The 20,516-nt window shown below is 52.0% G+C and overlaps 1 protein-coding gene across 7 annotated transcripts; it reads right to left on the reverse strand.

Annotated features, from left to right (window-relative positions):
- Positions 1 to 1,798: 1,798 nt before the first annotated feature.
- On the reverse strand, positions 1,799 to 18,815 carry Dmkn (dermokine). 7 transcript variants are annotated; one of them, XM_087906620.1, is made up of 20 exons: positions 18,272 to 18,812; positions 17,862 to 18,029; positions 17,713 to 17,769; positions 17,454 to 17,498; positions 17,130 to 17,309; positions 16,179 to 16,223; positions 15,537 to 15,605; positions 15,314 to 15,364; positions 12,911 to 12,958; positions 11,781 to 11,840; positions 11,589 to 11,636; positions 11,146 to 11,193; positions 7,902 to 7,958; positions 7,303 to 7,347; positions 5,535 to 5,582; positions 5,378 to 5,419; positions 4,999 to 5,070; positions 3,528 to 3,554; positions 3,357 to 3,404; positions 1,799 to 2,117 (listed from the first exon to the last, which is right to left on the reverse strand). In XM_087906620.1, the coding sequence occupies exons 1-19, from the start codon at positions 18,647 to 18,649 to the stop codon at positions 3,357 to 3,359; spliced, it is 1,536 nt and encodes a 511-aa protein (XP_087762746.1). In that variant the 5' UTR covers positions 18,650 to 18,812; the 3' UTR covers positions 1,799 to 2,117. The 7 variants fall into 7 exon arrangements, with proteins under 7 accessions (XP_087762746.1, XP_087762757.1, XP_087762751.1 ...); XM_087906631.1 differs by lacking the exon at positions 17,862 to 18,029 and having other exon boundaries at positions 18,272 to 18,815; XM_087906625.1 differs by lacking the exon at positions 16,179 to 16,223 and having other exon boundaries at positions 18,272 to 18,813.
- Positions 18,816 to 20,516: the final 1,701 nt, after the last annotated feature.

The following is a 20,516-nucleotide window of genomic DNA, read 5'->3' on the forward strand; positions in this document are numbered from 1 at the left end:
TCCCGGGAAGGAGAGGCCTGACTCTGGCAAGTTATCCCCCTGACCTACCCACACTGTGTGGCACATGTGTACCCAAGTGTGCACGCATACACAAACACACACAATAAACACACAATAAAAAATTTTAATTAGAAAAGAAAAAAGAAGGTTGAAGATACAACTCTGTGGGGAGCCAGGCGGCCCAACACTTGGGAGGCAGAGGCAGGCGGATCTCAGTGAATTCGAGGCCAGCCTGGTCTACAGAGTGAGTTCCAGGATAACCAGGGCTACACAGAAAAACCGTGTCTCGAAAAACCACACAAAACAAACAAACACAAACAAACAAAAAACCTCCGTGAGGAGAAGCACGGAAGGAGGGGAGAGATACCAATACCCAATTACCCTGTCACCTCACGAGCCTTTCCCATTAGATTCTGGTCTTTGAAGGCATAGACTACCCTGTTTAGCACCAATGGACCTCAGAGGCTCCAGCAAAAGCTAAGGGAGCTAGAAGCAAGGGACCACTGCCCATTATTGGAGGGCCCCTTATACCAGACAACCTCACATTAAACTTCAAAGGACCAGGACTCTTAGGAACTCTAAGGACTCTTAGGAACGTCCCCTAAGAGTCGGAAGCCACCTCGATCTTCGTTAATTGGCCCCAGGAGACCTAGGTTCCCAACCATTTCCTAGTCAAATTCGCACAGCCGGAAGCCCTGTCAAGCGAGAACCAGGATTTCTCCCAGGTTGGGCCCCTCGTCCGCCCCCATGTGGCTGTGGTGAGGTACTGCAAAGCCCTCAGTACAGGTAGATGAACACCCAGGAGACTCAATTTAAAAAACAAATTAAGGAGGAGCGGAGGAGTAAACCAGGATTTCTACTCCGGAATGTAGGTTTGATCAGGTGGCTTTTCTGAGTCAGCATAGGCCAGGTTTCTTTCACCGATTCACAACGTATGTGAACCTCGTGTCTAACTACAACCGCAGACAGCACTGCCAAGTGCTTAGCGAGCTTGCAGACGGCTCAGGACCCACGAAGCTGTCAGGGTTTCTTGTCTTTCTCTTGCTTCCTGCTCCCCTGCATGGATATCGGGAGTGGAAGGACAGTGATAGGGGCCTCTCCATTTGGGCACCCTGTGCCAGTTCCGTGAAACACAGAACTGCCTGTCCCTGTCCCAGGGGCTTCTCAGCCTGTGCCCAGGGCCCTCGCCACTTCCTCTGGGTCACCGCCCCGCCTTCCTCAGCAACACAGAGGTGGTTTCATGGCAAGGGACTGGTTTTGGCTCCCCCTTCACTCCCCAACTTCCTAACCGCTGCCACCATCTGCTCATCCCCATTCAACCATGACATGCCCCGACATACTCTCCACCAGTCCTTGCTGGTCTGTCCTGCCCAGCCCCTGTGTATCTCCACTCCCAAAACTGCTCTGTCAGTTTTTTTTTTTTGTGTGTGTGTGTGTGTGTGTGTGTGTGTGTGGTTTTTTTTTCTGTTTGTTTGGTTTTTTTTTGAACAGCCTCCTGACCTCGACCTCCTGTTTTGAGCTGTTGCCCTATTGCCCTTTCAGGCCACCAAACACCTACAGCTACTGTGTGCGTGGTATTTGTACATTAGGCAAAAATTGTTTATGCAGATGGAGAAACTTGCATGAAGCCAGGAGCTAGCTGCGACCCGTGCTAGCCAAACTGAAGCCCAGGTCGCCCCAGTCACCCACATCTTTCATTCCACTCTCAGGAGAAAAGTGCTCGCTCACCAGCCCACCTTTCCACCCCCCTACACCCTGGTCAGCAAAGTCGTATTAAAGAACAACAAGTTGAGAAATCTAAGGAAAATGAAGAAGTCATGTTTATTTTCACAGGGAGATTTGAAGGGAGGAAGTTCCTAGTGCGTTGTTGGAGGAACTTCCAGCTGCACACAGGACAAAGGGAAGACACTGGCTGGTTATCCAACGAGGCTGATTCGCCTCCAGACACCACAGCTGAATGGGGAGGACGAGGACAGGTAAACCAGGTCCCCAGGTGGGATGATGGAGTGTCAACACCCAGGTAGGTCTGGCACAGTAAGGAGAACTGTGGGTCAGTACAGTCAAGCTCCCTGAAGACCTGTGTTCATGAAGGGTCAGCTGTGACTAGAAGGAATTTTCTAGAAGAAAAAAAAATACAAGAGGAAAAGAACAGATGATATAACATACACACATACATACATACCCGCCCATCGATGGAAAACAAACCCTTCCATGAAGATTCCTACCTCGTCCACGTTCAATCCCCAACCTCCCCCCCTCTTTTACTTCTATAGAAAGCAAATGTTGTGGTCTCACTGAGGTACTCAGTAACCACTTTCCAGGCCAGGCATGGTGGTATGCACCTGTGTCTCCAGCACCTGGGGGGGCTGAGGTGAGAGAATTAGGAGTCTGAAGCCCCCTCCCCCCGAGCTACATAGAAAGACCCTGTCTCAAAAATGTGAAAAAGAACGTCACCAAGAGAAATAGACTTCTATCCTGGGGCCTTAATTCACCATGCCTTTGAACCTTTGCCTCCCAGAAGGCTCGCCTGTCTTCAGATACCACAGGCCAGCCTTCTCCTTGGTCCTGTACCTTTGTAGTTCCCTCTCGGGTCAACCCTTTATTCGGCCCTCACTCCCTCACTCATAGACAGTCCTGAACTATTTTCCAGGCCCCACAAAGAGGGTGCTCTTCTTAATCCCTCTTCAGTATCCACCCCGAGGAAACCGGACTTCTGCTGCAGCTGCTGCTTGTCGAGGTCCCAAGAAATGCCGGGCCCCCAGCCTGCCCAAGAGGAGGCTACTCTACTCCTGGCATTCAGTCTTGTGTGGCCCACTTTTGGGATATTTTGTTTGTGCTCAAACAAATAAAGCTTGCCTGAAGATGAGTGTGCAGAGCTAAACCACTAGTTAGTCATAGAGGTCAGGCAGTGGTGGCGCACACCTCTGATCCCAGCACTCAAGAGACAGAGGTAGAACTGTCTGTAGAACTCTCTGTGAGTTCAAGGCCACCCTGGGCTACACAAGATCTGTCCAGTCTAAAAGAGAATCAGAGCCAGGCAGTGGTGGCTCACACCTTTAATCCCAGTACTTGGGAGTCACAGGCCTTTAATCCCAACACTAGGGAGGTGGAGACGGAAAGGGATGTAGCTGGGTGGAGGGAGGAATATAAGGCGGGGGAAGACAGGAGCTCAAGGCATTCAGTCTGAGGACTTGTAGAGTCAGAATACCCTATTCGGACTGAGGATTTCGTAGAGGTAAGAACTAGTGGCTGGCTGCTCTGCTTCTCTGATCTCTCAGCTTTCACCCTTAATATCTGACTCCAGGTTTTTGTTATTAAGATCAATTAGAATTCGTGCTACACGCTCGGACACTTACCTACCAAAACTTCAGCCACTTCAGAAGGCCAGGTTGTGCCCGGGAAGCCTGCAGGACAAGGGGAATGGCTTAGTGGACATCACACGGTTACCTCCACCCTCAGCAGCCTCGGGTACCCTGGTACCCAGCAGCTGGGTACCCAGCTGCATCTCCTCAAGCCCCCATACTCACCGAGGACGATGAAGGTGTGACTGCTCCCTGGAAAAGAGGCGATCGAAGGAGGTGACACAGCGTCATGGCAACCCTCGTTAGGCTCTGCCTTGGCCTCGGGTTCCCCAAGGGCTCCCTCACCACCACCGCCCACACACGCACGCACACACACGCCAGCATTTTCAGCTAAGTCCTTCAGGTTGGCTGTGGATACTCAGTCTATGGATTTTTTTTCCCAGAACATGTGTTTAATCCAGAGTGATACTGAATAATGGTCCCTAAACACCACACAACACGATGGAGAAGCAGGAGATCTCCCCCTGTCCACGGGGTGGTGGACGTCAACCTTAGTTAGAGACCAAAGAGCCTCACACGTACTAGGCCAGTGTCCTACCGCTGAGCTACGTCCCTAGCCCTTTTTTGATCCTTGTATTTTTAGACAGAATCTCTTCAAGTTGTCCAGGCTAGATGTGAACTCTGCAGTCCAGGCAGTCCTTGAATGTGGAATCCTCCTGCCTCAGTCACCATCCCCACCCCAACCCAGGTCGCTGGGATGTTTGGTCACCAGGCTATGAGTTCTCTAATCGTAGAAGAGGGTTCTTTGGCCAGGGCTTTCACTGTTCTGAGAAATCGAAGGAAGTCCCTGGCCTGCTTTTCTTTGCGAGTCTAATTAGAGTCTACCATAGTCGCTCTCTGATATTAGAATGGCACCTTGCTTATTTCTTGAATGGTTGGCTGATTGGCTGCATTGCTAGGAATCGAGCCCAGGGCCTTTCCTCTGCTCAATGGGCACTCTACTGTGGAGCCACACCCCAAACTCCTAAGACTGCCTTCTGGTTTCTTGTTGTTTATTTTGTATATGTATATGGGCCAGAGTGCACGTGTGGAGGTCAGAGGGCAGCGTGGAAGAGTCTGCTCTCTCCTTTCACCATGTGCGTCCAGGGGATTGATCACAGGTTGTGAGGCTTAGCAGCAAGCCTCTTTACTAGCTGAGCCAGTTCATGGGCCCCTAAGTCAGCCTTGTCTGCAACTATGCAAAACAAGCCTCTCAAGTGTTCCTTCCCCACATTATCATCATCATTATTATTATTATTATTATTATTATTATTATTATTATTATTATTTCCTTTGCGGCAAGAAGAACTCAGTTTCCCACCAACCAAGAGTCCCTAAACTTGGCTTGTAGAATGTGCTGGACTACTTTCCTCCGCCCCAGCTGCTGCCCCACAAAGGACAAGAAAACCACACACAAAGCAAGTCTGTGTGTTTGGCCCGGCGCCTGTAATCTGTCTGTCTGGAAGCATCTCGTTGCCCAGGTTTCGCCCTGCACCTACTTCCAATCTACTCTCAGGGCAGGAAAGGGGGATGCGCTGGAGTCTCCCTCATAAAGTGGTGCAATGGAGGAAGGAAGCAATTCTCTCTGTGCTCCAGGAAGACACAGAGATGGACAGACAGACAGACAGACAGACAGTAAAGCTTTTTCAAGACTCACCTTGGCAGTAGTAGCCTTGGTATAGTATTGCCAGTTATAAGTAGGATTCCCCTGTGGGTTATTGTAGTAGTTCTGGGGAAAACAAGAAATGCATGGGGGTTCAGAGGAGAAGGGATGATGACATTCCATTGTGTAATAAACACCCCACTACTTTACCCAGTCAGCAGGTTTCTTAGAAGCCCACCCTTTGGCCCCTCCTTGTAACGTGGGCTTTCTTTCATGCAACCCCACAGGGCCAACTGGACCCCACTCCATCGGGTCATTCCTCCTCCTTCCTGGTCTCTGTCCCAGCGCCTCAAGTGTGACATGGGAGGCAAGGGTAGAAGACCAGGAGAAAGGGAGGCATTTATGTCGGGGGGTCGGGGAGGAGATGGCTTGCCTTGGATGTGACAGCTGACAATTCTTGTCTTGCTGCTTCAGGCTGAGAAAAGTATCAGGTGGGGGTGGGCAAAAGAGAGAATTTCAGATTAGCCAGCCTTGAGAACGGGGCTGAGAGAGACCCAGGGCTTTCCAGAAGCCTGTGGACAGAGACTCACCTGCTCGGCACCACCTGCCCTCTTCTGCAGCGATGGCAGATCTGAACCCTAAAAAGGAGCCGAAAGCTGTGGTCAGGGGCTCCAAGATCCTCCAGGCCTTGCCAGTTTCCAAACCCAGACATTGTGCTGCCTTCACCCTACTTCCTCCTGGGACTCTGCCTATCCTGCCCCGCTCCTGTAATAGTCTCGCTTAAGTCCAGTAGGACTGGAGGATGCTGATGACCCAGATAGATAGAAAGCACAGATGTCCACACTCAAGGTTGGGGAGCAATGGGGAAGAGCCAAGTTGGGCAACAGCAGCAGCACCCCCACACAGGATGCATGGTCGGAAGCTCTGAATAACAAAGGAGATGAACCCACATGTATCCCTCAACTCCAGCCAGCCGTGTGCCCACACTAGACCCCGCTGCTCCCTATACGGCTCTTAATCCTGCTATACTAATGTTATTTTTCAGGGGGTTTTTGAAGCTCAGTTAGGTTAATTCCCAGGAAAGGGAAGACAGGCAAGGAAGCATTAACAGCAGTCTTCGGTGCACTCCCCACAGCTCCTCAACAGCTGGCAGAGGTTATAAGGATCAAAACCACTCTAGGCAGGTGATGAACCACTGAGCCACACCCCAGCCTCTCACTGGGGGATTCTAGGCAGGGGCTCTATCACTGAGCCACACCCCAGCCCCTCACTGGGGGATTCTAGACAGGGGCTCTACCACTGAGCCACACCCCAGTTCCTCACTGGGGGATTCTAAACAGGGACTCTACCACTGAGTCACACCCCAGCCCCTCACTGGGGGATTCTAGGCAGGAGCTCTACCACTGAGCCACACCCCAGCCTCTCACTGGGGGATTCTAGTCAGGGGCTCTACTACTGAGTCACACCCCAGCCCCTCACTAGGGAATTCTAGGCAGGGGCTCTACTACTGAGTCACACCCCAGTCCCTCACTAGGGAATTCAAGGCAAGGGTCTAGCACTGAGTCACGCCCCCAGCCCCTCACTGGGGGATTCTAGACAGGGACTCTACCACTGAGCCACACCCTAGCCCCTCACTGGGGGATTCTAGGCCAAGGGTCTAGCACTGAGCCACACCCCAGCCCCTCACTGCAGGATTCTATGCAGGGACACTGGTCCTACATGTGTGCATAAGGAACTCAGGCAGCTTCACCTCAGTTCTGGTTCTCAAAGGCCACTAGTTATACAGCATTGAGAGCATTGAGGAGTGGCTTTCTACAGGACACAATGGACCTGCTCATCCTCCCAAGACCCAACTGCTCAGGCCTCCTACATCCACCCTTTATGCCTGATTCTCCTCAGCTTCCTCCCCTGTAACCCTTTGCCATTGCTTGAGAGTGGCTCCATCCTTTCTTCCTCCCCATCCTGGGGATCCCCCTCCACCCACATGCCCTCGGTACCCACCCAGCTGTGGCTGTCTCCGCACCAGGCCACACCCAGCAGGATAAGCAGCAGAAGGGAGAAGGTGGCTGACTTCATGGTTCTGCTCTGGTGCAATGAGTCCCAAACCGCCTGCCCTGGGATTTTATCCTCGGGAGACCCCTCCCACCCAGCTCCTGCTCAGGTGACTCACAGCTTCCCTCTCACTCCTGCTCCACCCAACTCAGGGTTGCATAATCCAAAAAAAGCAGGAAGGGAAGGTGTCCTCCCTCACCAGGGACAGGAGGAAACCCAGACAGGGGCATCGGGAAGCCATCTACCTGTCAAGGGACTGCCAACCCTGAGTCCCCAGAGCTAAGCTGCCTCCTCCCACCCCCTTACCTCAATCTGCTTCCAGTTGAAGAACGGAGTCTTGCGTTTGAAATTCTGGAAGGAGAAGTGGAGATGAGAAAGTGCACGCGGTGCCAGAACTCAGAGGGAAGGAGAGACAACACACCGGGCAGGGTGCCAGGTGGCTGGCTGTAGGACAGGCCAGGTGTGGCTTGGGGGTGGGTGAAGACAAGCATACGGGAAATTGGGGGTGCTTGAGTTTGAGATCGTGTAGGGGATAAAATATAATGAAATGGCCTATCTGAAAGATGAGAAAAGCTGTCACGTGTGGTGGTACACACCCTGAACCCTTGCACTCAGAAAGCGAGGCAAGAGGATTGCGAACTCCAAGCTAGCCTGTGTTACACAGTGAATTCAAGGCCAGCCTGGGCTACAGCTGGAGAAAGTGAGGGGAGCTGGGGTGTCGCTTAGTAACAGAGCGCTTGCTGAGCACGCGCAGAGCTCAGTGTTCAATCCCCAACACTGGGGAAATGAAGTAAACACCCCCCCAAAAGAGACACGATGTTTGCGGTAGATGAGCTATAGCTGCTTTGAGGGAGATAGATGGGGGGCGGGATCCCCAGGTCTTTGGAAAGTGGGATTTCTCCTACCTCCCAGAGTCTGCGGAAGTAGAGTAAGGCTCGAGTGCTGGGAGGCGGGAGGTGGCCCTGTGAACAGAAGATGGGGAACAGGTTAGCAGGGAACCCCGCCACTGCTCACCTAAAGCCCTGACTCCCGCTCCCGCCTCCTTTCAGCCTTCAGAGATGGCTTGTAACTAATGTGTGCAAGGGATTCTGGGAATCTCTAGGTACACCAGACCTGGAAAGAGAACAGAGAACGAGAGAGACCGGCTAGAGGTTCGTACTGTGTGCCTGCCCAGACCCAGCTCTGTCCCTCTCCTGGATACAACACAACTGTCACAAACCCCTCAGGACCCAGGTCTGCCAGCCGCCAACACATCTCCCTACCCCCTCCCAGGACAACACTGGAGGCAAAGAAAGGAACGGAGACCAGCAGTGTGGGACAGCTACGGTTTATTTCCGGGGGCAGGGTGAGAGTCAGGACTGAGGGAATGGTGGGACTCCCATCCAGCTGGTAGCTCCTCATCTGGTGGTCATGGTTTGCGAGAGCTCCCTTTGTCCTGAGCAGAGAAATGGGTTCTAAGAGGAAGCTAAGGTAGTGGGTATCTCTGGGGAGCACTGGGCAGGGGAGGGCTAGCAGGGGACACTGCTCTCGAGTTCTGCATGGATCTTTTAAGACACTGTCGTCAGTCCACACAGGCCAGATATCCCAGGTTGGGCTCATGCCCCTCCCCTCGCCCATCCCACTAGCTGAAGTAGGCAGCTCACCTCTCTCAGCCCCCTCCCACTGGAGAAGCTGGATGCCCTACCCTGCCCATCTCTGCCTACCCCATTCTTCTAGACTGACCTGCTGGGAGGCCAGTCGCTGTGAATCCCACCTAGCTAGCATTCCCCAGATGGGCAAAAATGCTTGGTACGGTGCCAGCCTGTGCCCTGGTCTCCAAGGGGATCATTAGTCCCGCAAGGACTAATATATATATATGTAGACCCCTCACTCAAGGTATGATGGTGCATGGTTAGAATCCCAGCACTCAGGCAGCTGAGTCATGAAACGCTCAGGTTTGAGGTAAACCCAGGCTACCTAGTGAGTTCAAGGCTAGTTTGAGCTACATTGGGAGGCTTTGTCTCAAAATTAAATAATAGGGTACAACAATAAAATGGAATTTATTTTGTTCATTTAAACTAGAAATGTGTTGCAACTGGGAAATACCCATCTCTCATACATTTGCCCCATTCCCTCAGACGTCAAATGGGCTTTCCTGAAATGTGGAAATTCTATCCCCATTTCACCACTGCCACTGTCCAATAAAGACCCCAAGTCTTGGGAAGGATGTTTTAGGATAAGGATTAAAATTTCAGCAGCACAAAGAGCCAATCAGGTGACTGGAATGCTTGACAGACAGATCAGAATAGTCCCTAGAGAACCCACAGCACTGAGTAGGAGTACTCTGTCCCGTGGAAAGGGGTCCCAGAGGGGCCAGATCTTTCGAGATGAGTCAAGCACCTAAGTCATTAAGTGAAGTCATCCACTTTTTAAAGTTTGGCAAGTAATTTATGTTCTTTTTATTCTTAATGTGTCTTGGTGATTCATGAGAAGGTCACCTGGACCTCTTGGGTGTGTACTGTTGTTTCTTAACAGCCTCCAATTTTTCCTGAGTCTGTGTATCAACCCTGTCATTCCAGCTACTCAGGAAGCTGAGGCAGGAGGATTATGAGTTCAAGGACTGCCTTAACAACTTAGTGAAACTCTTGTCTCAAAATAAAAAGTGAAAAAGAATGCTAGAGATGTGGTTCAGTGGTAGAGCCCCTGCCTAGAATCCCCCATTGAGGGGCTGGGTGTGGCTCAGTGGTAGAACATTTTGTCTGGATCTCTTTTGGTCCTAGGTTTAATCCCAAGCACTGAGAAAAAATTGATTGTTTAAACTAAAATTAGGGCTGGAGACATGATTTGGTGTTAAGAGTACTTGTTCTTGCAGCAAACAAAGTTCAGATCCCAGCAACCATATCAGGCTGGTTACAACTGCCTGTAACTCCAGCTCCAAGGGATGCAATGCCCTCTTCTGGCCTCCATGGGTACTGTTTCCCAACACAGAGAGACACATAAATAAAAAAACTGAAAAATTTTAAAAAGTAAACTTTTTTGAAAAAGGAAAAATAAACTCCAAGTTAGCTTTTTAAAAGTGGCATTACAGGCCCATCTACCACCCACAGTCCCAGCTTCTGCTGGGAGACTTCAGGTTTCTCTTTGCCCTTCATCCTCTCATTTCCCAACAAGCTATCATGTCGTCAAGTTATCCTGGCCAGGGGCATTCACTGTGAGAGGGATGGGTAGAGCAGGGAGAAGGAGAAAAGGTTTCCCTGCCGAGCTGTGAGGCTTACACACAAGCAGGGTTTCTCCCAAGGCCTGTCACGCATCTGGTTCTCAGTAGCTCCTCCTGTCCATTTTCCTTGTCTCTCTGGGTTTTTTTAAGTCTACGTATGGTTTTGTACATCCATGCGACTCCTCATTCAGCAAATTCCCGAGGATCATGCCTACTCTGTCTGCCTAATCCCTTTTGTGGAGAGCTGGGGATTGAGTTTCACCAGTGCTAGGTGAGCAGCTCTACCACAGGGCCACGCACTCAGCCCCTCACTGGGGGATTGTAGACAGGGCTCTATCACTGAGCCACATACCCAGCCCCTCGCTGGGGAACTCTAGGCAGGGGCTCTACCACTAAGCCACACCTCCCAGCTCCTCACTAGGGAAGACTAGGCAGGTGCTCTACCACTGAACCATGCCCCTAGCCCCTCACTGGGGGATTCTGCAAAGGGACTCCACACTGAGTTTTAACTCAGACCTTCACTGATGGATTTTAATTTTGAGATATTATCTCCTTAAATTGCCTAAGCAGGTTATGAACTCACTGTAGTTCAGGGTGGCCTCGAATTTGCCAGCCCTACCACCCTTTCTGCCCAAACTGCAGGGAATACAAACTTGCATCTCACAGGTCTAAAGGGGAGACTGAGGCTGAGGATTCACCTGGTTCTTTAAGCTGAGATATTAAAGACACCCCCGCACACAGCTCATTGCCAGCGCCCAACAATTTCTGAGTTCACCCTATCTTCCCAGGTCTCCATCAGCCCCCCACTTGTGAACCCATTTGGTTTGAGCATTTGTCTAAACACCTTCTTAGCAGTCTTCCTTACTACCCCCTGCCTCACCCTGAAGACGTCTAGCTCTCCTCTCTGGTCCTCCACTCTCAAATCATCAAGGGCGTGGCCTTCTGGCCCTTACCTTGTTTATGGCATCCCAGTTAATGAAACCCATCTTGGATTTAAAATTCTGCAGGGAAAACAAAAGGAAACAAAATAATGTTTGTTTTATTTTGTTTTTCAGGCCAGAAAAGGTCAAGGGCTGAGCTGGAGAGATGGCTCAGTGGTTAAGAGCTCTGAATGCTCTCTTCAGAGGCCCTGAGTTCTATTCCCAGCAACCACATGGTGGCTCACAACCATCTGTAACTCCAGTTCCAGAAAATCTGATGCCCTATTCTGGCCTCTGCAGACACCAGACACAGAGGCCATATGTGCCAGCCAAGCACTCATATGCATAAAATAAAAATGAAATTTTAAAGCTTTTAAAGGAGAAGGTCGTGGTCATGGCTTTTTCTTGGGATGTGGAGGACTGAGGAAGTGGGGTTGCTTCTCCTCAGGGAGGCCAAGCAAGCTTGCCAAACTTACCTCCCAGAAACTGTCAAAGTTGAAAGGCAAGGAAGACGGGTCAGAGTTCTAAGGAATGGAAGAGAAATGGCAGGATGTTAAGAGTCCGCTTTGTGAGAAAGAGGCAGGAGATCCGGGTGTCGAGAAGGAAAAGACACAAGGATGCCTGGCACCCCGGTCCCAGCCCAAGGTGGAGTAACGACCGCTGCTCACCAAAGTTTTGAGTCCACTGACAGCTTCATTGCGCTCACCGTTCCCACTGGACCCATGCTCCTGGAAAGCGGAAAGGAAGCCATGTTCAAGGCTCATGTCCCCCTGCCAGACTATTCCAGGCCCACCCATCTCCTCCCCTGGCCCCGCATCTCTCCTCACTATAGTCTTTTCTTCTCTCTCCCACCCTGAACTCCCAGCTCAAAAATGACTTCACCCACACAGCTGACCCGATCTCTCGAGACATGCCTTCACTGTGTAGGCCAGGCTGGCCTCACACTCGCTATGATCCCCCTGCATTGGCCTCCCAGGTTTACAGGGCTGACAGTGATCTGCCACCATGCCTGACTGCCACATTTTCATCTCCAATTTCTTTTGCCTGGCCCCGACAGAGACCAGTGAGAACAATGAGAAACATGAGGCCCCACTGTGCGCCAAGCGCCACAGCACAGGACATATCGAGATGGGTTTATTTCTCCAGAAGTGGCCAACAGTTTCAGTTCTGTCTGCTTGTGTGGACCCTGTATCGCCTTGGTTTGATTATGATACAGAAAAGTCTACAGTTGTTAAGGTAGGTGAGCAGGTCAGGGTTCACTGTCTCTTCTTATATAAGGGAGCCAGACCCGCATAGAGGATGAGTGGTGGATCTGACTTTTAACCCCTACCCTTATACCCAAAGTTCAGCAATTTTCCACTTTTCAATATTTATGTATTAGGTACATTGAAATGAGCATATGTGTATGTGTATATGTAAATACACACATATGCATGCATATTCTCTTGACCTTGATGGGGGGGCAGGAATCACTGGGAATTGAATCTAGAGCTTTACATATGTTGAGCAGGGGATCTGACACTGAGCCACACCCCCAGCCCCTCACTGGGGGATTCTAGGCAGGGGCTCTACCACTGAGCCACACCCCAGCCCCTCACTGGGGGATGCTAGGCAGAAGCTCTACCACTGAGTCACACCCTAGTTATCTTTTATTTTTTAAAATAAGTTCTCTCCAAGTTGCTAGTTCAACTAGCCGTGGACACACTATAGATTAGGCAGTCCTTGAATTTTTGTCTCTTGGCATTCTGTCCCACCCTCTACTGTCCCTTCTGCTGAGCCACCCTGACCCCTGACTCACCTGGTAGTCATGGGAGCCCCCAAGGAGACGGCTGCTTTCTCTACTTTCCTATGGAGACATAAAGCACAGAAGTCAGTTTAAGAGAAGGTAGGACAGAGGGGTGCAGGGGTGGAGAGGGGAGTGTGGGCAGCGCCTTCTCCCCTGAGACTCCTCCAGATTTTGCTTCAACATCTCACGGTTGGGCCGTGACTGCTCACTCATGCTTACTATTGCATCAGCATCTGCTGATATCCACTTCTCCAGAACCCAGAGAAGAGCGACTAAGTCATCTGAATCTTCCCCTGGCCGGGCTGCTGGGCTAAACTGACAGACTAGAAACTCCAGATGGACTGGTGCCTGCACCGGGCGGAAAGGGGGTGGCCGCTGGTGCCTGCACCGGGCGGAAAGGGGGTGGCCGCTGGTGCGCGGTACACATTATGTGGCTATGCTGCTTAGGCACCTCCGGAGTTAGAGATCAGCAGCTCCCTTGTCTGTTCCTCATTCCCAGAGCTAGCTGGGGACCTGGCCAGAATGTGAGATACCTGCCTTGTTAGTATTGCTACCGAAGACTGGTACAAACAAGGTATCTACTCTCAAAAGCTGCTGTTCCCCCTGCCCTGATGTCCCCTGAGACCTCTGGGTCCTCCCTGTTCTCTGCTAAAGTAACATAAAAGGAAGAAAAGGAGAAAAATAAAATAAAATTCTGTAAGTACTTGCAAAAACTAGAGAATAGTAGAGACATTAAAAATAATACGCCAATGGTAGCAACCATAGAAACAACCATGGTGTTGCTGACTTCCTTTGGCATTTGCTCTTTTCTATTTGTTTTGTTTTCTTCAGGACAGAGTTTCACTGTGTGGCCCCGGTTTCCCTGGAACTCACAGCAATCTGCCTGCCTCTGTCTCCCATGGGCTGGTACTAAAGCTGACTCCCTATGTTCTTAAAAATGATTTTAAAAATAAATAAACTGGGCAGTGGTGGCACATGCCTTTAATCCCAGCGCTTGGAAAGCAGAGAGAGAGGTGGTTCTCAGTGAGTTCAAGGGCAACCTGGTCTACAGGGTGAGTTCCAGGACAGCCCGGACAGTTGCACAGAGAAACCCTGTCTCTAAATAAATAAATAATAAAGGAATAAGAGTTAACAAGCTGAAAGAGTTGCTCTTAAAGCCCGGGAGCCCATAAAAGTTAGCACCCTAATATGCAGGTTCTTCAGAGAGCTGCCTCTGCTCAGTCTTCCCCGCCTCTCCCCATCTCATCCTGCCCCTTGCCCAGTGACCTCCGCTGCCACCAGGGCCCAGCCCAGCAACTGCAATACTCCAGGGAACGGAGGAGAAACTCAGAGTCCCAGCCCCACACCAGATCTGCTGGCTCAACCTGCACTTTGCACAAGACCTCTAGGTGTGGGCAGGAGTGTCACACTTGCTCAGCCAGCATCACTGCGGGTACTGATCCTAGTGTCCAGATTTCCAGAATAGCTAAGGAAGGTGTATATGTGCACTACTAGAGTTCACTGGATTCTGGCCACTGGCCAGGGATGGGATGTTTGAAATGTCTGTCACACCTGTGACTCTGGCACTCAAGAGACTGAGGCAGGAGGACCAAAAGTCTGAAATTAGCCTGGGCTCGAGTGAGAGAGAACCTTTCTCAAAAGTAAATGAAATCGGACAGGTTTACGCAGGAATTCCTCGCAGCCTCGTCTGGATGTAAAGCAAAGCATAAGGCATAAGGGTTTGCCATCCATGTTTAAGGCCTGTTTGGGCTACTGTTTAGGGAGTTCAAGGCCAGCCTAAGGAACTTAGTGAGCCCCTGTCTCAAGATAAAAGAAAAAAAAAAAAGCTGGGCTTGGTGACTTATGCCTGCAATCCCAGCATTTACAAAGCTAACGCAAAAGGATTGCTCTGTGTTTCAGGCCAGTTGAACTGACCCTGTTAGGGAGCTCTTGTATAAAAGAGAAAAGAACAGAAGGAAAGAAAGCAGGAAGGAAGGAAGGAAGGAAGGAAGGAAGGAAGGAAGGAAGGAAGGAAGGAAGGAAGGAAAAGAAAATGAAGACCAGTTCCATGGTGGAATACTTGCCTAGAACCCAGCACTGAGGGGCTGGGGAGGGTATGGCTGCTCAGCAGTTAGAGCACCTGCTCAGAATCCCCCAGTGAAGGGTTGTGGCTCAGTGCTAAAGCGGTTGCCTAGCATGAATAAGGCCCATGGTTCAATCCCTGGCAGCACACACACACACACACACACGGAATGCTGTCCAGTTGTCCACTGTGACTTAGGAGACTTGGTATTTTAGGGGTCTGTGCTTGGGTTCCCTGCAGGGTTGGACGGAGGTGAGCATCAGTAATGATGGCTGAGCAGAGAATGCTCCTGAGGCCACAGCACAGTCACAGTGACAAAAGGCTGCCTCTGTGCCCGTAGGTTTGTCTCTCACCTGATTCCCAGATCCTCCAGAGGTACGTGCATCATCCCCTGGGTTGTCACACTGTGGAGGAAAGATTTTTTTCTCACTCTCCCAGTGATCTACAATCTCAGCCCCCATGTCAGCATAGCAATCAGCTCCCCTCGGGAGGCAGCAATGCCTCCCATGTTCAGTCAAGCCCCACCCCGACCCCTCTTCCAGCATCTGGGTTCACATGTACTCCCTGACCACTCACCTCGGGTCTATTCCCACCACCACTTCCACCTCTGCTGCCCGAGGACGAGGACGAGCCAGAGCCAGTTCCCTGCAAGGAAGGAATCAGCATATTGTCGTGTGCGCAGAGGGACCCAGGAGCCCTCAGCCATCTCTCCAGTCTCCATTCTTTCCTTGCCTATGGCCAACTGGTTGCTAGAGGCTGAACTTCAGTACAAGAAGAAGGCCAAGTATGGCCCGGGGTTTGGAAATACACAGTGTACTTGGGGGTCTGAGCTGTTAGCTCTCCAACACACACATGCACACACACATGCAAACGCACACGCTTGCACATGCACACGACTCTAAGAAGCTGCCATTGGAGGGGAGGCTGAAGAGATGACTCAGAGGTTAGGAGCACATACTCTTCCAGAGGACCCGAGTTCGGTTCCCAGTACCCGTGTTGGGCAGCTCACAACCTCCTGTAACTCCAGCTCCAGAGACCCATCAGTCTGGCCTCCATGGGTACCTGCACGCATGAGCACGTACCTACATACACATACACACCTCATAAAATTTTTGTTTACAGAACCTGCCACTAGGGGACAGGCTAGAGCCTGCTCTACCCCAACCCTTCTTTATGCACCCCTTCTTAGAACAAAAAGGGAGACCCTAGAGTCCTTACCCTGGAGACTGAATAGCCTTCATCAAAGTTAGACGTTTCTATGTCCTGAATGGAGAGAGAGGGTTCTCAGACTGCACGCAAAGCCACTGCTGGCGTCAACAGTGGCTTTATTTATTCATTTGTCCATGTAGCCCAGGATAGCCTTGAACTCATTACATAGCCATGGATGACCTTAACTCCTGACCCTGCAACCACTCCCAGGGAGCTAGGATGAGAGGAGTATGTCACCACACTTGGCTCATGTGGGATTGGGGATGGGACCCAGGACTTTGTACATGCTAGGTGAGCACTGTGTATCCACTGAGCGCCTCCTTTGACTGGGCCATTCTCAGACCCCTAAGGTGTGACATCCCTGTGTGGCCCGAGTTTGGACACCCTGTCTTGGAGCTCATCTCTAAGGTTCCCCTTCTGACTCTCCCATCATCACGTGGGGGCCTGACAGGTGCCATCTACACCACAGCTGTTCTTAAGTCTCTGTGGGGACAACCCATTTTTCTCCACCCCTTTCGCCCCAAAGCATCCCAAACATGGGCCAGTCCTTGTTTACTTTGTTTGAGATGCAGCCCTGGCTGGCTTCAAACTCACAGCAATCCTCCTGCCTCAGCCTTCCAGGTGCTGGAGAGAACACTATTATCCTACGCCCACTTGTCTCCTCACCCTCAGCTCTACTCAGCAAGCAGAAAAGGTTAGACCTGAACCAGAACTCTCCCACCATGGCAGCAGGCACAGGAATGGAGTAAGTGATGTAGGAAGTCAGCGCCCCTTCGTAAGGAACCCTGTTATTAGGCTGGGAGGGTGGGGAACCAGGGCTGAAGGAGTCCCAGGATGACCCCTGTCACTGACATGACCACTGTCACCATTCACTCTAGGGCTGTGACAGCTTTAAAGGAAACCCCAGAGCCTGGGTCTTCACTACCAGGACTGTCACCTCAACCCAAGGAAGCAACTTACCCGGGACCCAGAACCACTGTTACCACTGTTGCCTTGGCCACCATTGCCGTGGCCACCGTTGCCTTGGCCACCGTTGCCGTGGCCACCATTGCCGTGGCCACTGTTGCCTTGGCCACTGTTGCCATGACTATTGCCACTGCTGCCACCATGGCCACCATTGCCACCACCACTGCTGCTTCCCTGTGGGCAGAAGAACAGACCAACTGCTAAGAACAGGGCCCCTGCGCTTGTCCTTGACCCCTTCCTTGGCCTTGCACAACCTCAGCCCACTTAGGAAGCAGTGTGTCCCAGCCTCCCCAGACCTGAAGCACAGGCTCCTCTTACCCCATAGTTGCTTTCACGGGAGTCAGATGGTGGGGGGTTGGTACACTGTGAATGGAAGGGGGCACCCAAGGACAGAGTGTCAAAGCCACCTCCACAGGCCAGGCCTCTTTGCCACCTGTGTCCTGACTTCCTCACCCCCTTCCACTTCCTCTGTCTTCCCTGGCCTGTGACCTCCATCCCTTCTCTCCCCCTCTTCCTCTCCTCCTTGTCCCTCCCCTGTTCTGTCACATGACCCAGACACCCTTCCCTTCTGTCTTACCCCTGAGTTCTGGTTGCTGCCTCTCACTGACCCGTAGCCAGGTTGAGCCACGGCTCCCTGCAGGGAGGGTGAAACCCAGTTAAGAAACCAGAGGATAAGGAGGGGTGGGGAGGGCAGGATCAAGGGATGGGTCTGGGTGGTGACTTTACCTGAGCATTGGCCTCATAGTTGAATGACCTGCCATCGCCACCCTGACCCATAGAGCCACCCAGAGAGTTGGTTCCAAAGTTGCCTTCTGAGGCCCAGGGAGTCCCCTGACCACCGGGATTACCGTGGCCTCCTTGAGAGCCACGCATTCCATGGCCTCCAGATGTCCCCTGAAAGGGCAACACACACATCCTTAGTGTGCCCATCTCTGACACTCACAACAGAGAGGGAACCAGCACAATGTGGTGGTGGGGGGGAGAATCTATGCCGTAGAGGGAAGACTCATAACAGCAAAAGAAACAGTCCCAGGCAGCCACCAAGGAGCCATCTGGTTGCCCTCTGACCCACTTCTCAGGGTTTCTGCCCCAGCCACTTCAGCCCCGTCAGGACTCCCAGCTTCCCAACCACTCACCCAAGACCCGGAATTGTGGACAGCATCCATCCCGCGTCGAATGACATCCTCAGCCTGTCTGCCAACCTCATTGCCACTGTTCCCCAGATACCGCGCTGCTTCCCCGAGCCTGTGGTCGAAAGCATCCCCTCTGGCCCCCCTCAGTGCGTAGCCGCCTTCCTCTCCATGCCCCTGACCAAGGGCATCCTGGATTCCGGAGCTGGCTGCTTCTTTGGCTCCTTGGCCCACAGCCTCTCCAACTCCCTGGCTAACAGCATCTCCCATTCCTTGGGAAGCGCTTGCTCCTATGCCCTCTCCTCCATTCTGCAGTGGGCTGGCTGTCCCGCTCCCCAGACACAGGGTCAGCAGGAGACAGGCCAGGGACCCTCTCAGCTTCATCTCTCCCCTGAGGATCTTAGCAGCCCAATGTGGTTCTTGCTCCCTTCTCTCTTCCTCTGGACTATGGAACCCCCTGCCTTTCTTTCTTCCTCTGCTTTCCTGCTCTCCCTCCCTCAGGACCCACAGCTCTTCTCTCTCTCTTCCCAGACTCCCTTGCTTTCCAGAATCGTCCTTCTTGCCACTGTCCCTTATACTGTAGGTTGGGAGAAGGTAACAGGGCTGGGCAGCACAAGGTCCCTCCTCCAGTGACTCAGGGCCTACCCACCGATAGGGTAATGAAGCTTAATTGTGAGTGAGAGCCTGTGTTGAAACAGAGAGCGAGCCGGACATCAGGGAGGGAGGGGGATGAGGATGAGACGGATGCAAAAGTGTTCCAGTTGCCTAACCGCAGGAATTTGGGGCACAGGGTGGGGACAGGAGCATCTGAGGAGATAGGTGTTGATGTCTTCTGGAGGTGGCAGGGTGGGGGTACTTAGGAAACAGGAATCACAAGCAGGTGAGACCCCAGGGATATAAGGTCAGGGAAGCAACAACGAGAGAGGATCCATCCCAGGTAGGCCAGCAAGCTCAGGGGCATGAGGACAGAGAGAGGTGGCCCTTCTTGGTACCTACTTAAGTTCCATGGGCATTCCCTGCTCTCATCTCTCCCCTAGCATGCCTACCCCCCTGCAGGTGACTGATCTTCCACAGCCCAGGAGACATTGGGAACTCTGAAATGTCTGTTAAGGTCTGAGGTTCTGGGGACTCTGGTATTGAAGGAGTGGAACGCACCTCTGAGTGGACAAGCCAGGAAGGGTTTGGGCATCTGCCATGGAGAGCTCAGGGGCCCTGGGCGCGGAGCAGGAGAGCTGGGCGGGTCAGCCACCCCCAGGGGAAGAGTAGGCGGGAAAGACCAAGGGAGGGAGCTGACCCAGACACCCATCCTGTTTACCTGGATGGAGGGCCATGTGGATCTGTAAGAGTTTATGGTCACTGTGATGCTTGCTCTCTACCTGCAGCCTTCCCCAGGGGCCAGGGCAGCTCTAGTGAGGGAGGAGGGTCAGCACAAGATCACCCCCCTGGCCCTCACCCTCGGTCATGGTTCCAGTGGGGAGCCCCAGCATCCTCCCCACATCTCATCCCTGTTTGACAAGTGTGACTGCTTCTCTGTTCCCAGGGGCCCCGGGCCCTCCCACTTGGAACTGTCTTGTATCATCCGGCTTCATCACCTAGTTAGGAGGGGCCAGTTTCCATCTGCCTTTCTCAACGTCTCTCCCCACCCCAACATCCGCACCCCAGCTTATACCATTCAACACTTCTCTGTGTATAAACACCATTCCTGACTGTCCCCCGCTCCTACCTCCCTGCTCCTCCATTGCTGACACTCAGTTAAAATACTAATATTAACTAATAATAATAATATTAACTAATAATAATAATCACAGTTCCAGTTTATCAAAAGCTTTCTATGCACCCAGATTTCTATGTCGGCTCCTGTGTGGTCAGAGTCATCTAAGCCAGGAAGACTGCTATTTTTATTACCTCCATTTAGAGACGTAGACACTGTGGCTCAGAGTACACAGAGGGCCTGCAGCCGAACCAAGAGCCAAGCCCAGACCTGCCTTTGGCAGAGCCTGAGCTACTGAGCCTTCTCTGTCACCCCAGTGTGTCACACCAACCCTTGCTTGTCTAGATGGAATTAATTTTGATTTTTCTCTGGAGCGACGTGGGGAGAGGGGATACAGGAGGAAATCTGGGTCCCTGGGATGAGTGACAGAGCCTCTACTGCCTGGGCCCACTGATCCCACTCCCAGGGTGGCTAGAGGAGGGACTCCAGACAGATGCTCACTGTGGTCCCCCTGGCCAGGCTTCACGTGCCTAGCCCTGC

Source organism: Myodes glareolus, chromosome 1 (genome assembly GCF_982192425.1).
Source record: "Myodes glareolus chromosome 1, mMyoGla1.1, whole genome shotgun sequence".
NCBI lineage: Eukaryota > Metazoa > Chordata > Mammalia > Rodentia > Cricetidae > Myodes > Myodes glareolus.

What these genes read in the sequence shown, in the direction of transcription:
- Dmkn (XM_087906620.1), bottom strand. Translation starts at nt 18,649, where the DNA reads ATGAAGCTGAGAGGGTCCCTGGCCTGTCTCCTGCTGACCCTGTGTCTG. An exon ending in CTGGAGGATCTGGGAATCAG is followed by an intron (nt 12,959 to 15,313) that starts GTGAGAGACAAA and finishes ATGTCTCCATAG; the next exon opens with GAAAGTAGAGAAAGCAGCCG. An exon ending in TCAACTGGAAGCAGATTGAG is followed by an intron (nt 5,583 to 7,302) that starts GTAAGGGGGTGG and finishes GCTCCTTTTTAG; the next exon opens with GGTTCAGATCTGCCATCGCT.